Source organism: Acanthaster planci, linkage group LG09, assembly GCF_054643075.1.
Source record: "Acanthaster planci isolate LZ-2023a linkage group LG09, COTS_SCS, whole genome shotgun sequence".
Taxonomy (NCBI): domain Eukaryota; kingdom Metazoa; phylum Echinodermata; class Asteroidea; order Valvatida; family Acanthasteridae; genus Acanthaster; species Acanthaster planci.
In genome coordinates, this window is record NC_141785.1 from 19,203,334 (window position 1) to 19,219,947 (window position 16,614).

A 16,614-nucleotide genomic window follows, 5' to 3' on the forward strand; every position below is an offset into this window, starting at 1 on the left:
CAGAACATTTCCTGGGGTCGCGAAAAACAGTTCTGTCGATGTACTGGGGCTTAAAAAAGGACGACTTGCTGCTTTTCTTCTGTTGAAATAGCGAAAGAGCAGATTGAGCGTTTTGCCATAATCTGATGTATAAAAAATGGACGTCATTCTGCTTACCCCGGCACTGCCGGCAGCTGATTTGTCGGCCATAAGTTACTGGTACCTCGAGCTCTATCCCGCTCTGCATTCCTGGAGAGCAGCGAGTAGTTCGTCACGATGGTCCGATCGAAAGGGGTCACCTGCTTTTCTTAGTAATGCATTGGGGGGTGCCTCCTTGCCTGCTGAAAGCGAACAGAATTCGCTGAGACTTATAAGATGGTCGAGAACTTAAACACTCTAGCGCAGTACGTGGTTCTTTTCCGAACCACTATTTCAAAGAACAGATAGGCACGTGGTTGTACCCGAAAGCTAATCTACCACTTTACCTTTTTACCCTTTAAAACAGTGCCGACTTCTAAGACCTAAACTACTCCCAATTCCAGATGAAGTTCCGTTCGTATGGTCATACAAGTACAGAATGAAGAGTTATTATGAATTTGCCAGGAAAGGCAACATGTGCAAGAATTAATGAGGGCCTACCCACAGGTTTTAGAAAATATTTCAATCATTAACGATGAGGCTTTATATGTTTTTAATACTGACCTGGTTAAGTGGAGAAAAAACTCGTTGAATTTTGAAAACCCGTACAAATACAGAAGGAATCCAATCAACCTCTCTGAAAGATCATTTTTATCATTTAATTAATGCAATTATAAAGGACCGTGCCGGATTCAGTAGGCCTACGAAGTTTTCCGGGGCGGGGACAAACTTAAGTTTGGGAAACAAATTTAGTTTTGACGTGTAACTAGTTTTGGCCTTTTTACACACTTTTTGAACGAACAGGAAATAACAGACTCAATATATTCATTTTTCATGAATTTTTCACAACCATGGCTTCTTTCGGGGGGGGGCAGCCTCTGTTTCCCCTGGATCCGCCACTGAAACAATACAACTTGTATGAAATGCTTTGCTCGTACATGTCTTGCTAGATGGATAAAATGAGCACTGGGGGCGCTATCATGCCACGAAGTTACTAGCGAGGACGGTGCTGTATACAATCTTCGTTCTTTTCAGTTTGAGCTCAGGAAAGGATCAGCAAAAACACTGCATCACTATTCGGACAGAGGTAGTATTAAACAAAAGTGTTCATTTTAGCTGCCTGACGTAGCCCACACAATTTTTAGACCAGTGGCACAAGAAAGTTTAATGGCGAATCTGAGGGGGCAACACAGCCTGCATGTTCCGCCCCCAGAAAAAAAGAAGCAAATTTTGAGTCTGTTTGATTTTGAGTCCATCGTTTCCAAACCGTGTAAAAAGCCCCCAAATTAAACGTTAGCCTCACCCCCAAGAAAAGCCATAAACTACAGTTACTGAAAAAAACACTGTCCATTTTTTGCCCCCTCCCCCACGAAAATTGGGATCCACCTTAATTAAGAACGTTCGATGTGATGGAATTTCAGGCTATTCATGGTGAAGGACAGCAACGGGTAGGTGGAAACGCATGGCGCGACTGCAAGCCTTTCCACCTGTTAACGTTCGATCTGTTATCTCGGCTGGCATAAAAACAAGAAAGAAGACATATCCAAAACATTGGACCTACTTCGCTGTTTGTTTGTTTGTTTTTTTAAATATATATAGCACAAAAACAGATGGCGTACTTTTAGTCCACCGTACTGATAGAAGCGTTTTATCTTCTTTCTCTCTGGATGCAGAATGTTGTAGAAAAAGTATTGGCCGAGTTTGGGCGGCTTGTTCTAGTTTGTTCACGAACAGCTCGATTTGTTGTTCGTGGGTCGGTCGCTCGAACGCCGGGAATGTATAACCGGTTATTAGCGCTAGTAGTTATCTGTGGCAAGCAACATGCAACATGGCAGCGTCCTTGAGCATTCTTCGAGAGTTAATGTTGGAAAACTGGGCTAATTTATTTTCCATTTAAAAAATTCATTTCTGTCATGGAAAATTATTAATGTTAATTTTGCAAAACTTCCCATTGTCTTCGGCTTTGTAAAGCCATATCGGCACTTTCTGCGGCTGTTCAAAAATCAAATCTCACGAGTTTTTCTGTGTGTTCGTGTAAAATCCTGACGAGGAGGTGGTCACGTAGGGGTGATCCTCTTCCGAGAACAGTGTTCTTGGGTCCTGTTCCCGCCCGATTCGAGCGCGTCGGAGAACACAAAACCCCTGTCAAGAACGGACCCCCGAACTCGACCAGTATTTCTAGCAGAAGAAACAGAAAAAAAGTATATCCGTTTCTGAATCGCTAGCGCAGGTTACAAAATAAATTTCACTTGTGTACTACTTGTAAGAAGGCAAAAATTTCAATATGCTGTTCTTGATAGTGAACGCATCCACTCTGCGCAGACGTCATCTGGCACCCCCTCTGGTGCCCCAGTGGGGTACCGTCACGTGGTCCGGGGAGTTAAACCTTTACTCAATGCGCGCGTGGCTATTTGTTGCACTCTCGTGCTGGCAGTCTTCGTTGTGATGTGCAAGCAGAGGGAGTACGCGTCGTGTGTCAATTTAGCCACGCGCGCCTTGACTAAAGGCTACTTGAACTCGTACCGGAACAAAGTTGAAGCATTGTTTTTTCCCCCCTAGCTAGATGAGCCGAAGGAACAACTTCTGCTGTTACAAAGTTGCTGAAACCGTGGAGGAGAATTTTTCTTTTCTCCATGCTGGAATTACGCGCTGCCATGTCTTCTGCTATGGCATCCATCCCCTTTATCAGCTCAAAGGAAGTGAAGAAAGTGCTGAAATACGATGACTTAATCCCAGCGATAGAGCAAGTTCTTGGGGATTTTTCTAACGGGGTAGACGGGGGCGTGGTGCAGCCACCCCGCTCGATTTGTCCTGTCAAGAAACAGGGTGGGCGCTTTCTGATCATGTCAGCCTTCTGCGAAAAACAAGGCGGTCTGGCCTGCAAGATGTTGACATTGTTTCCCAGGAACCGAAATTTAAAATTACCGGTTCTCCAGTCAACTATTTCCCTGTTTGACCCAACCAGTGGCTCCTTGAAAGCAGTCTTAGATGGAGAGGAAATCACTGGCATGAGAACAGCAGCAGCATCAGCCGTAGCTACAAAGTACTTGGCTCCCGAGGGTAGCAAGATCCTTGCCATCCTGGGGGCGGGGCTTCAAGCCAAGACCCACCTACAAGCCCTCAGACATGTCATCCCCTTTTCAGAAGTCCACGTGTGGAATCGAACCTATGCTCGTGCCGAGTCCTTCGCAGTTGAGAACGGCTGTATCGCCTGCAAGACTGGTGAGGAGGCAGTGAAGGGTGCTGATGTCATAGCAGCAGTAACTGGCACAGACACGCCCATAGTCAAAAACGAGTGGGTGAAAGAAGGAGCGCACATAATCTCCATCGGTGCAAATGTACCGACAATGCAAGAGCTTGATCCCGTTCTCGTACGTCGCTCAGTTGTCTACACCGACACCAAGGATTCTGCTCTCAAAGAGTCAGGAGACATTATCATCTCTGGGGCTGAAGTCTTCGGCGAAATCGGAGAGGTTATCTTAGGCAAAGTGAAAGCCAGGAAGAATGAGACGACACTCTTCAAATCCCTAGGCATGGCCGCTGAAGATGTGGTTGCTGCAAAACTGGTGTACAATAAACAATATGAAAACAACTAGATCTTCCTCCAAAAATGTTGACATTTTGATGCATGAAATAACATTATTACTCCAATTATATGAAAATTGAAGGAAACTGTGGTAGGAATGTCATGTGAAAAGTCACACGTGGGGATCACGTTGCATTTTGCTGTGAGAATTTCTATGATCAACAAATCAAGGGACCCCACAAGTGTACCATTTCATGTTCCCCCAAGACTGAGTAAGGAATGGAATTTACCATGTCTCTTTCCAACCTGATGTAAAAAAATTGGCAGGCACACCAAAGGCAGTAAATGAAGAAAGAACTTGGGGAAAGCCACCTGTGACTTGGGGAGAGTTGCGTCTCATTTTTGTGCTTGCATGTACCTTTATTTTGTCTAAAAAGCAATTTTAGTACACTTGGGGTGCTAGATATAATAACGCACAGTATGCATGTACATATTGCATCCCTTGCTTTCTGAAATGGATTCAATTGAGGTTTGGTTAGAAGTCAACCATATTCCTTCTAGAAATTTTTATTCACTTCAGCAGGCACTGACTTGTGTTATGCATCATTTTTTTTGTAGGTTGCGCTATTGAAATTCATTCTTAAAACTGTGACTTTCATTGAAGCAGCATACAATTGTTATTAATGATTTTAAATAAGTTCAATGTAAAGGCTTGTGGAGTTCAATAGAATCCTTTGAAATAGTTACACCCCAACACCATCTGAAGTTACTCTACTCATCTGAAACTTTATTACAAGAAGCCATTTTATTTCGACTAAAAGTTCAATTTCATTTTCTCTAATTTGTACACTTTACGATGAGATGTGTCGAGAAGAAAGTAAAGACTACCTGACCCCCAAATCGCTGCAGTATTATGGAAAGTTGTACAATATATTAACCTTCCTGGTTTAAGAGATAGTGCAGTGTTTTGAGAAAATTCATTTTTCCCCTTAAATTTGTTGGCCTACACAATAAATGAACATCCTAAAAAAAAAATCTCCAATGTGGAAGCAATAAGAGAACATGACCTGAAAAAGGGCCTTGAGCAAGCTTAAAAGCTGCATGAAATAGCAGCGGTACATACATGTATCTCTTTGAATCATACTCCTTTCTTGGTGAATTTCAAATATGCAGGCTACAAAATAGAGTGCTAAATATTCAACATGCGATTTGAAATAGGTTTGCTAGCCATCCCGGAAAATTACAACAGATCCAGTGGTGTATCTGTGTTTTAAGGGGGCGGGGCATGTAAACGAGGAACTTGTTTCTAGGTAATTGTCCCCTTTTCCATCCACGATAGAATCCTCCTACCTCCCCCCCACCCCCGAAGTGTCTAGAGCCATTTCTCAAGTGCTGGCACTTTCAAGGTATCACCAACAGTGGGAACATGTCCCAGGGCTGAGGTAAGGGAAGTCTCCTCCCCCCACCCCTCGGATAGGTACCTCTTGGAGCATGGCAGGAGTGACAGAATGCTGTGCCTCTCAATTTTAAACATAAATACAGCCTACAGGTTACTGAGCAATATAACACTTCCCTTATGGCCGTCAACAAAAATGAACACACTACTTCAGGCGTGCTTGAGATACCAGCAAATTTCTGATGCTATCAGCCACTCCCATCGAGGCTTACCGGTTCAATTAATCACATTTCCACTCGTATGTTTTTCGCTCTGTGGCATAACTGTGTCCGTTTCCGGTTTTCAATACTTTGCTATCTTGAGGGAAGCTCTTTGTTACTTCACACATGCACCGATGTGAACAGAAAGCAAACCAAAACTTAATCTGTGGGCAAGTCCGTTTACTTTTTATAACCTTTTCCATGGAACTCGGTGAATAATTTAAAAATCTTTTCATTACAGCTGACTATAATGTAATTAAATAAGTCTGGAATTGCATTGAACTGAAATTTACACATTTTAAATCTCCTACCTGATGACTTACACTATTTCAATCATTCCCTCTATTGCATCCTGCAAGAGTGATCTAATACTGAATTGACTTATGGAAATTTCTTAAAATTAAAAATAGTATGAGGGCATTTCAGTACGTGCATGATACATGTACACCCATCATTTATATGCTGAATGGGTCTAATGGGACCCTGTATAAAGTAATAAAAATAATACAAATTATTAATTAAGAAACACACGTGTTACAAAAATAGTCATTTTTACATAATTGTTTGGAGTTATTTTTTATAAATTTAAGTCCAAGGTTTGATACAGTTGAATTCAAAGAACTTTTAAAATGTACTAACAAAAACATGACACCAAATTTATAAATGGCCGGGGACACTTCAACTTAGCAGTCAGTGTTGTCATCATTACAGATTTGCGCTTGTTAATTTCTGCAGTATAGTACTGTGTACTCATCAATGTGCATTTTGTATAGCAACGCTAATTAAAAAGTCCCACTTTGGTTGTAACACGGACAGTTGTGACTACAGTGTACATGCTGTCAGTGGCACAGTCAGATGATTTCAGGCCGGGGGGGTGGGCCTCGATGGTGGATCCAGAACCATTTTTGTGGGGGAGGGGGCAAATTGCTTATTGCCTCTCTTAGGGTTTAGGCTGTTTTTGATTATTTACACACTTTGAAGAGATAAACTTGACCCCCGAAATGCCAACACATAATTCTCCCCCCAAAGCCCCAGGTTTTGGCCATTCCCCCCCCATGAAACCTAGCGGCATCAGCACCTGGGGGGAAGGGACGTCATATCACAGACTGCTCATGAACCACATACACTTAGTGTTACACTATTCCTCCACTTCTTTCATATCAACGCAAGATTGAGTTGCGACCGATGACAAAATCATGGCTAAAAATTTGCTATATTTTGCACATTCATTTAAGTTTGCACAGTCACCGTCAAAATTTGGTGGGTGTGCATTATTAAAGTTACATAAAAGAACACAAAATCGTCAAACGTGAACTCTAGAAGCTTATGCCTCAATTTGAAATAACTATGGAAGTTTTCTAAAACATGCATATATCAATTACTTAAAAGAACACAAAATTGTCAAACGTGAACTCTAGAAGCTTATGCCTCAATTTGAAATAACTATGGAAGTTTTCTAAAACATGCATATATTAATTACTTCTCTTAACGCAACCACAACAAAATATTTATAGTACTTTTCAAACCTGTATGAACCAGCAGATATCCTTATGAATTGAAATAAATATTTACGAATTTATGCAATTTCATAATACATATCTTTCAAGTGAATTCCTTTGGCGTTTTTACTGGCTGAAAATCAATTTTACACAATAAATAATTAAGAACAATCTTTGCTTAGTGCTGCAATTCGATACCATTTCAGACTCATTGATATGTACAATAAGGGCTAAGACGTGTCATAAACAAAATTGACAACGTAAAGAGGTATTGAATTTGAATTACTCCAAAGAACCTTCCTAATGAGTGTCTACGGCTGTGTGTTTTTTCAATGCTTTAGGCCTACCAGCTTGATCAATCGAAATCAAGAACCAAAACCTTGTTTGCTTCACTACTTCATATCCTGATTCAGTTTTTATAAAGGAGGAGCCCTGCATGTGGTTACTGCATAGAGGGGGATTAATTTAATACTGACTGAATATTACACGTGCCTATCGCCATGCACAAACAAATGAGGCCTTTGTGATTCAACTTTTGGGGGGCCCCCTATCTGCTCCGAGCGGAACAAAAGAGGGCGTGTGTTTTTGGTACTTACCACACAGGTGCGCCATGAGGTGCGCAAGTACGTGCGCAAGTACATGCGCATTTGACGTGGAGCACGCTGAGTACCCGTAATTAATTTATTCTGGCATGTATGGGTCTTTGCGTACACACAGAATGCATGCAAGAACCTGCTTGTAACCACCTGTCTTTCTTTCGCCGATTGGGGGCGCACTTCAGCTGGGGGTGGATTATGGTTGCCATCTGTTTTGGTGCAGCGTTGCACGCTATACATGTTGTAATTTCCCAGGCACTCAAGTTATATCCGGTTAGAACTAACTGATCCATGAAGGAGATTTTTGCTTTAAATTTCTGGTATGAATGTAAAGAACCTTAACCCACACAAAACGGGCTGTACGGTCAAGATTTGAAAGCCCACTCTGAGATCTCAATTTCATCTTGGGCCTCCAAATAGGGTATCTTGTGACTTCCGTGCCCGAGTCTGAATATGCTATCCAGCTGATATAGGGAGGTTGGTGATTAAGGCAAATTTCTGAGAATTCTCAGCGGACAATAAATGAGTAAGAATAACAAACGTCTTTAGCCACGCGGCGTCAATAGAGAAACCACTTCCTCTCCCAAATCTTTTGTCTTTCACCTTGACATGTTGAAAATGGAGAGCTTGTTCATGTCAAAGCCTCGGATGCCCTTCGCAGCAAAGTAGATGTATCCAGTATGGTACACTGTAGAAAGGAAAAGTAAGAAAGGAAATGTTGAGTTTTGCCCTTCAAACAATTTATAAGCATTTGTAATCTCTCCACTGTCTGTGAATTTCATTTAAACAAAACAAACAATTCCAGCGTTATAGGCTGATCGCTGTCTCAAAAATTAGACGTCTTGATATTTTACTGAATTCAATCTCACACTTGTTTGACTCAAATGTAGCAGGGTAAAATTCACAAGCAGGGAAACTCACGGAATCCTGATACTTACAACCAGGAATGAAGAAAAGGACCCCGATGATGATAAATATCGCACAGGCCACATGCTCTAAAAAGAAAAGACAAACGATCAACAAATTTTTAACAATGCTGTAATTTAAGAGCTATTGCAAAGCAGGTAAATTCCAACTTCTTTCAGGTGTTCAAAAGGATCGAAGCCATAGGATATAATGTGGCAGAAAAGCATGAAACCTGCTAAATTTAAGAGCTCCCAAATTCCCCCAAAATTGCCCGCTTGGATTACATGCAAGTATGACGAGTGTAACTGAAACCAATGTCAACGAATGAATTTTTTACTTGGGTATTTTCCAGGTTCCCAAACCTCTCTGATAACATTTATCATTCTGTATTACTCTTTGTAAACTGGATTTGTTTGCCACTTCCCTAAAACATTTAAAGCCTAATTTAAAAAAAGAGCATCCAGCTACCTTGGCGGGTAACTTCAAAGACAATTCCTGCAGCTACGAGCACTGCAATGAAACAAAGTAAAGGCGGGTTCAAACTACACGCGAATGTGAGAGCGAAGCCAATTTGACGTCACAATAGAGTTGCAGTGAAATGTCGCTCGACTTGAAATGAGTTCAACTTCTGCTGATTTGCTGCACGACTATTTGATCTGATGTCACTAATTCACATTTGTGTTTGCTTTTGCGAGGAGTATGAACCGGCCTTAAGAAGATTATCTTTAACGTCAGTTGTAAACAGATTTTTAAAAAAATATATACATGCAAGTTTAACTGGTGTTGTTAATTCATTTTATCAATTATTTTTATAAAGAACAGAAAACTGGAAGTCTCACTAAACAAATTTCACAGTTGTAAAAATTCCAAAGGCAGTTTCATCACGACTGACCAGGCAATTACAAATACCTTCCATAGCTATCCCTAGTAGTCCAAACTCCTCCGATTTCAATATGATTTTACATACATCCGAGGGGGTTAAATTTTTGCATTGATTTCGTTTTTGTTTCTTTTTGGGGGGGTGGGGGGTGGTGAACACTTTCAAATTACACCGGCCACAAAAATAAAAGGCTTACAAAGATAAATGCTTAGCAATATAGGAGATTCACAATTGTGCGCCTCCAAGAGTTTGCAGCGCGTTGGCCAATCACATCGTACAAAATTTGTCAACCCTCTCCAAACGAGCTTTGGGTTGACAGATTTCATGCATTGTGATTAGCCAATGCGTTGCCAATGCTTGGAGGCGCACTATTGTGAAACGCCCGCATTGATTTTCAATCCACCACCATGAGGTGCCTCTTCATGTTATGTGATTAGTTCTCTGAATGATATCTTTGCATATGTGTCCACGTTTGACAAAGGTCGCCCTATCTGTTGATTCTCAGTGCAATGCAAGGAACACTTTACAACTCACAAATCCCAACGATGAGCATAACAATTGAGCCCAGCACAGCTTTCCAATTCCGCCTGACATCAGGGTGTTGCCACCACCTGCAAATGCAATAATAAAAAGAACATTAAAACTATGGCTAAGATATTTACAATGCATTGAGAACTAAATGTATGGCTAGATATAATTAAGCCCAGGCTGTACATACGGAATTTCAATGACACCATAATTAATGTCTCGTTACATCAAATTGAGTAACAGTACATTTAGTTTGTAAACAGGGGCTACTAAATGCTACTCAAATCGTAGCATCACTAAATTCTGTCCATTCCTTGTCTACCAGAAAATGTTGACAGTGGACATGCTCCACCCCATTCCTTCCAGTCTCACATAATTAGTTGTGCCACTTTATGTAAAAAAAATTGACAGAAAAGAACAGCCTGCACACCATGCGTTTGCTGTAGATGGCCCATCATACTCTGATTCTTTCCTGGACTTGTTCTGGTAACCACCATCTGAACCATCAATCAAGGGCTGTGGAAAAACAAATAGTAAAAGATCACAGGAATTGTACAGATTACCGAAAATGGGTCACTTGGGAGACATTCCCATAGTAACGTGCACAAAATTTGTTCAAACTTTATCGTCCCATAATTCAATATTCCCTAATCTGATCTTAACCAAACTTTGCATATTTTCCTTTCAGACCCTAATCTATCATCTCTCAAAATGTGGACGGTAAAATTTTTCCTCCTTTTGGTAGTTGGAGCATTAGGGAGACATTGAAATGTCTCCCTAATGACCGATGTCTCCTAATGTTGAAAAATTTACCACAAAATGTCTCCCAAGTGACCTATTTGGAAATATACATCAAACTGAAAAGAATGAGAACTCCAATTATAATGTAAACATATGAGACAAGGTCCAGAAAAAGACTGAAGTTAGCAAGTGTGCTTGCTTGCAAAGAGGCAAGAAATAAACAAGCATATGGAAGAACCAACAAATGAACACTAACGAGCACTATGCCGACATTGAAATGTTCTAACAGGTGGTAAAGAAAACAAAAGTGTAGTCAGTGTATTTCTAAATTTATCATAAGGATGCAAAGTGGTAATAGCCAACCAATATGCCAGAAAAACCTCTTCAGCTGATAACTAAATACTCAATATATTGAAAAAATGAATATCCAGTACTTGGCGATTTTACACCTAAAAGCCCTTGATCTTCCCAGTTATACCAGGCAAGATATGGGACGGAGAGGTACCCCCCCCTTACCTGTCCAATCCCCATACACACTCTAGACTATTGTTACCTAACACATCCCCCCTGGAAGTCTGCAAAGAATTCCTGAGATTCCGATCAAACAATGACCAACACAAAGGCGGGGGGTTCTCTCCGTCCCATATCTTGCTTCAAATGCTCCCAGTAGTGGAATCAAAGGGGGGGTAGAGGGGTCAACCCCCCCAACACAAATAAATTTGAACTAACTACAGTAATAGTAAAAAAAAGATGAATTCCTACTCCATGTATACATATATATAGGTCAGTGCATCATTAAAATGCACAATTTTCTATAGATGTGTCCACCTGTCTGCAATGATCACATAAAAATCTGATCCCCCCCTTGGAAAAGTCCCCAGCCACCGACAGGTGAATAATTGAAGACTACTACGGTGTATAATAATAGCTGAAGATATTCATGGGACTTGTACAGTTGGAAGAATTTACACATTCTTCTACGTAATCTCTGCTGGGGTAATTTGTAATGAGGTAACTTTTAAACACAAATCCAAGAGAAAGAAATAAAAGATCTGTACATGTAACAGCCAACTGAGGTATTTTTATTGTCCGTGTTTCACAGGTGAATTTTTGTGCATACGTTATGCTGTTTTTTCTCTCTCCAGCTGACTAGCCATGCACACAAGCAGCCGAATTCCATTCCAAGTGCAATTCTTCCATTACAAAATGAAAGCAGCTAGACAAGCGAGACTGTGAGATATTGGCTTTTACAGCCGTACTGGGTTCAACTTCACGTACATGTGATTGACCCAACCAATAACGAGCCAATTCAGTACTTCAAAAAGGCATGGCCGTTTGAAAAAAAGAGCACCTGACATGCCTGATGCCATGCCAGCTCAAACATGATCAGCGTGTGTTATGTCGGCATACTGCTGTTGTGATAAGATTGGACAGACTCTGTACATGCATATTGATGTCCACTAACGGCATACACCATACCTCATTTCTACATGCACATGTACATGTACAACTGAAATACCGAACTAGTTCATATTGGTTCAGCAAAAGCATGGGATTGATAGCTGATACAGGCCATTCTTGGGTTATGAGGAATATTTGAGATTTGGTTGATATTTCCAAACTAATAGGCTTCCCGATCAGTCCCTCCAGCACAGAAGTTTCAAGCACTGAAAATACTATGCAGATATCTTTATTCTGAAGCATAGTGCATGTTCTACACAACAGCACAGACTAACAGCTCAAACACATAAGGCCTTTCCACAGTACAGCCTCACGTTCCGGGTTGATCTCAACCCTGGGCGAGCCCATGACCACCTTGGGTTGAAAATTTGATGTTTCAACGTTGCATTCAACCCAATCTTGTTGCACACTTGTTTCGGGTGAATTGAGCTTATCAGGGAAAATTCAACCCAGAAATGAGCACAAAAAAATTTTCAACGCAGGATGAGAAATCTCAATCATGGTCCAGGGCAGGGCTGAGTTCAACCCGGATTTAATTCACTCTTAGGGTTGGCGCTTGGTTGAAAATTTTCGAGTATGAATCGTGACCAGTTTTCAACCCTGTGTCAACCCCGAGATTTGTCTAGTGTGAAAAGGTCTATACATGTACAAGTATGTGTATTCAGCATGCTTAAAATCATGCATAGAATCTCCCTCCACAAACATACCTTCCTTGTACAACAATTTGGCAAACAAAAATAGACAGCAGTGGGAGACATGAGAACGATCAGCCGGCGAAAGTGTTTGCAGGCAGCACTTTTGGAGAACACTGAGTAAAAAGAAAGAAATAACGAGGACAGGTAGACCTTGTAGCTTGTGTTGGCAGAGGAGGTGGTGCTGCCTTGATTCACGGCCTCGCTGTCAGTGGGTGGAGCTCCGTCTTGGTATGACATCTCCATTATAAATGGTTTTTTGGTAGCTTACAGCTCTCACAAAATCTGTCACTTTAAATGTTAAAAATCCCATACACGTGGAAAACTGCTTATTTCACAGCATGGCCAGAACTTCCATGTACATCCCAGGAACTTTTCAACAGAGGTTTTCTTCCCTTGACTATGTAAAATCACTTCAGCGAATCGTCCACGTCTTTCTTTTCCAGGTTTGAATATTGCCAAAACTCTGCTGACAAACTTTGGATACAAGTGGGGACACTGACAGCCAAAATAAGTGGTAGTTTCAATCTACAGACTGCAAGGTGCACAGCTGTTAGCTCAAATTTGTCTCGAATCCTTCACAAAAAAGTGGAAACTGTTTAAAACAAGCACAACATCATCAGCATGAGAGCTTGTAGAATGGAGTCTCTCACTGTGGTACACATATATGTACATGTACGATTCGCAATGCACTGGTTGAAAGAAGAACTCACCGACAGCTCGTTGGTAGGCTTCCTGATTAATACATGTACATGTACCGTATGTGCACACAAGTTTTGTTCACTTTCCATCCGAGTTTCTACAATTATCGCACACAAGTGTGCACCATAAAAATAGCCCTCCTTACACTCACTCCAATGAAAGTCTGGGAGTCTAGATGCCACAGACACTTTGCTTTCCAGTCAGTCACCAGGTCATAGCTGGCAAGTTCCAATGAGGAGTTCAACGTGCCATACAGTGCATGAAATGCACAAGTAACTGGCAGATGGTTTTCTGCATTCCTGCCATAACTTGATAATATTCAGACATGTGCATCACACGAAGTAGTTCGACTGCAGCACAGGCAAACAGCAATGCGTGGATGAGTAATTATCCCGAATTATCCACCAGTGATGACCACACAAAGACAACAGGTGCTTTCAGTTCCAGCATCGCTTTGTTGTGGAGCACGTGATGACAGTAATAAGAAAGCGACAGTTGGTGACAACATTGGTCAGAGAAATTAAAATGTGCCTGTTGAAGGGACCAAAACAAACTGCATCCAGAATGTGTGGGTATACTTTGTACAATTTGGATTTACAGATAACTATAAAAGCAAACCAAGTGTTCATCTACCACTAGTATAAACTATCCACACTTGAAACAAACAAAACCATTAAGTAATCGGTGATACAAAATTTCCCATTAAAATCCACTTAACTCTACTCAGGAGGTATATGTAATTTACACTCTCATGCTGGCTCCATTAGTAAGAATTTCCCCTGCCATTTAATGTCCCTTCCTCCGTGCTCCATCGGTAATCCTGATCCATCAACAATTTCCATTAGCTTCAGGAACAGCAGCATTACAAAAAGCAGGGCAGTAAAGTTTATGTGAGAAGCCTGCATACGGCCTTTTATTGTATAAGTAATGAGAAGTTACAGCCCAAGTAATTGCATCAATTAATTAATTGATCTGCTGGCACGGTTATGTATGCACGTATGTCCTGTTCTTTATTTGATCACTCATGAAACAGCCACCAACACCACCAACAAAGGCTAGAGGAATGTATCCAATATTCATATGACTGTTTCCTGAGTTGTCAAATAAAGACTTCCGCAGGGAGTTACAGTGTCACAATAATTGTAGTACAGACTGCCAGTGGCTAATGGTCCAATAATGATATTAAATTGAGTTTTACAATTTTCGGAGTCTTTTCACCACACTGGAGTGCTAAACATCCTTGTGTTCCTGACCAATTGTAGACCATACATGTAAATGATGAAAACTTCGAGTTAAAAATGACTGACAAGATGATTACGTTTCAACACAAATTGTAAACAACAAATGGTAAAATACACTGGCCCTCATAAATACCATCTCCTCCTAGCCAACCACCCTGCTACAAGGGGTCACACTAAATGTTCAACGTACAGCACACACTGTGTTGACTGGTGCACTTCCATTCCATACCCATGTAGCAGAAGTGGTAGCAAGTCAATTTTTCCAAGTCCAAGTAAAGTCACAAGTCAATTTTTGCAAGTCTGGGCCAAGTCACAAGTCATTTGGTCCAGTCACAAGTCAAGTTACAAGATTAGACATTTTGTCCAGTCCCTATTGGGAGAACATTTGAAACATTGGTATGGTGTTGAATGTAAGTGTTGTAAACAGTTACATGTAGGCTATTCGTACAATGTACGTGAATATAATATGTATGAGAAATGACAGTTATTGCAATACCAACAGTTAAACTCCTTCATTAAAAATCTCGTTTGCTTTACAATATGCCAATTTTGCAGTTAAGCTGTACATTTATTGCCACAATTAAGACACATGAAGCACAGTGCTATAGGCTCTACAAGCATCAAGGTACATGTACATGTAGGAAAGGAGGATAAACTTTGGGCACCTGTAGATTTAACCTTGTAAAGCTGTAGCCTACTTTTGGGCCACAATTGTCAAACTATCGCAAATTAATTAGTCCTGTGCATATTAGATTGGCCTCATATGTTAGGTGCAGTTGATTGATATGCATAGTCACTTGATCTTTGCTCAATCACTAAATCTTACTGCACGATTTGTTGACAATTCCGCCATCTGCCAATGCTTTTTAAGGTTATTTAAGGTTGTGAGAGATTGCTTCAAAAAAGGCTGTAAAGTTGGAGGTTTCATTCGGTTCATACCCACCTGACATACATGTACATGTCGGTAATTTCAGAAATTAGGGGTTTAATTTTTTCATGTCCCTGTCACATCTGACATATGATTTTGTACGTTCAGAACACATTTTCTAATTTCCAAGAGAAATGAATTAAAACAAATGACCTGCCAAAAATAGTAATAGCTTGAAATCAATTCCGGTGATATTCCATGTCAAATAACAAAGGTCAGATGTAACAGGGACACAAAAAGTTCACACTTTTGGACCCTAGTGGAATTACCCATGTAGTCGTACATGTGATATGTGTCTCTGCTCCCTTCTGAGATGTTTTGAGTATTTATATTTGAGTCATTCAACTTTAGCAAGTTCTGACAAACTTTATGTTCCAGGAAAATCAAATGCATGTATGGAGAAAAAGCTCAAAAAGAGTAATCGACCACCATGCCCCAATTAAGCACAACGCTGCCCTTCTTTAGTAAACAGTTTGTCTGTTGAAAACCTTTGTTACCACGAAGGCTACATCTTCTGGAACACTTGACAAGCATGACCGTGCATCCGCGCCGGTCGCTGACTAACGCACTAACGAGACTGACAAAATGCACTAACCTCCCAGTTTTCAGACATTTCTAGACACAAAGGGAGCCAACTGCGAATTCACAAGTAACGTAAACTACATGAATGTTCATCTGATAAAACTCTGTTCCACTTGTTGACGCATTCCTATGTCCTACATACAGCGCAAGAAATAACAAAATTGAGCAATTTAAGCCAGACAGTAGTCGCAGCTGACATGGTGGACGTAGTGGAGTGTCGTCTGCTAGTTTTTTTATTTTTTTTAATTTGTGTCTGTACCCCTATACCCTTACCGCGTACTTATATGGGCCGGGGTATGTACTGTACGTTGCTGTCCTGCCTCGCTGGTTCACGCGTCATTCTCATCTCGTAATCGTTAGAAAGTGGAACCAGAACCAGTGTAGTTCTGATCCCTTTGACGAGACCATTGTAGTAAGGGGTAACGTATTTATCATTACAATGATTTCTTTTCGTGCTGCTCCCATAATCTCTTCACTTTGTAAACAGTCTTTCAATTGCATTTTCAGTAATTTAAATACAAATTGTGTTATTTCTGGATACTTATCTGGATATCGAGAA

At 40.8% G+C, this 16,614-nt stretch overlaps 1 protein-coding gene and 1 pseudogene across 3 annotated transcripts; one reads left to right on the forward strand and one right to left on the reverse strand.

Moving 5' to 3' along the window:
- The first annotated feature begins 2,545 nt into the window (after nt 1-2,545).
- LOC110976609 (ketimine reductase mu-crystallin pseudogene) lies at nt 2,546-4,600 on the forward strand (annotated as a pseudogene).
- On the reverse strand, nt 4,405-16,309 carry LOC110976610 (transmembrane protein 134-like). 3 transcript variants are annotated; one of them, XM_022230048.2, is made up of 6 exons: nt 16,069-16,309; nt 10,139-10,224; nt 9,715-9,791; nt 8,769-8,810; nt 8,333-8,389; nt 4,405-8,082 (listed from the first exon to the last, which is right to left on the reverse strand). In XM_022230048.2, the coding sequence occupies exons 1-6, from the start codon at nt 16,084-16,086 to the stop codon at nt 7,994-7,996; spliced, it is 369 nt and encodes a 122-aa protein (XP_022085740.2). In that variant the 5' UTR covers nt 16,087-16,309; the 3' UTR covers nt 4,405-7,993. The 3 variants fall into 3 exon arrangements, with proteins under 3 accessions (XP_022085740.2, XP_022085738.2, XP_022085739.2); XM_022230046.2 differs by lacking the exon at nt 16,069-16,309 and adding an exon at nt 12,756-16,050; XM_022230047.2 differs by lacking the exon at nt 16,069-16,309 and adding an exon at nt 12,618-12,732.
- Between the last annotated feature and the right edge of the window lie 305 nt (nt 16,310-16,614).

Bases quoted from the DNA above. Each gene is read 5' to 3' on its own strand.
- LOC110976610 (XM_022230046.2), bottom strand. From the start codon at position 12,848: ATGGAGATGTCATACCAAGACGGAGCTCCACCCACTGACAGCGAGGCC. The intron at 8,811-9,714 runs GTGAGTTGTAAA...GTTTCATTGCAG, and splicing joins TATGCTCATCGTTGGGATTT to TGCTCGTAGCTGCAGGAATT. The intron at 8,390-8,768 runs GTAGCTGGATGC...TTTTCTTTTTAG, and splicing joins CTTTGAAGTTACCCGCCAAG to AGCATGTGGCCTGTGCGATA.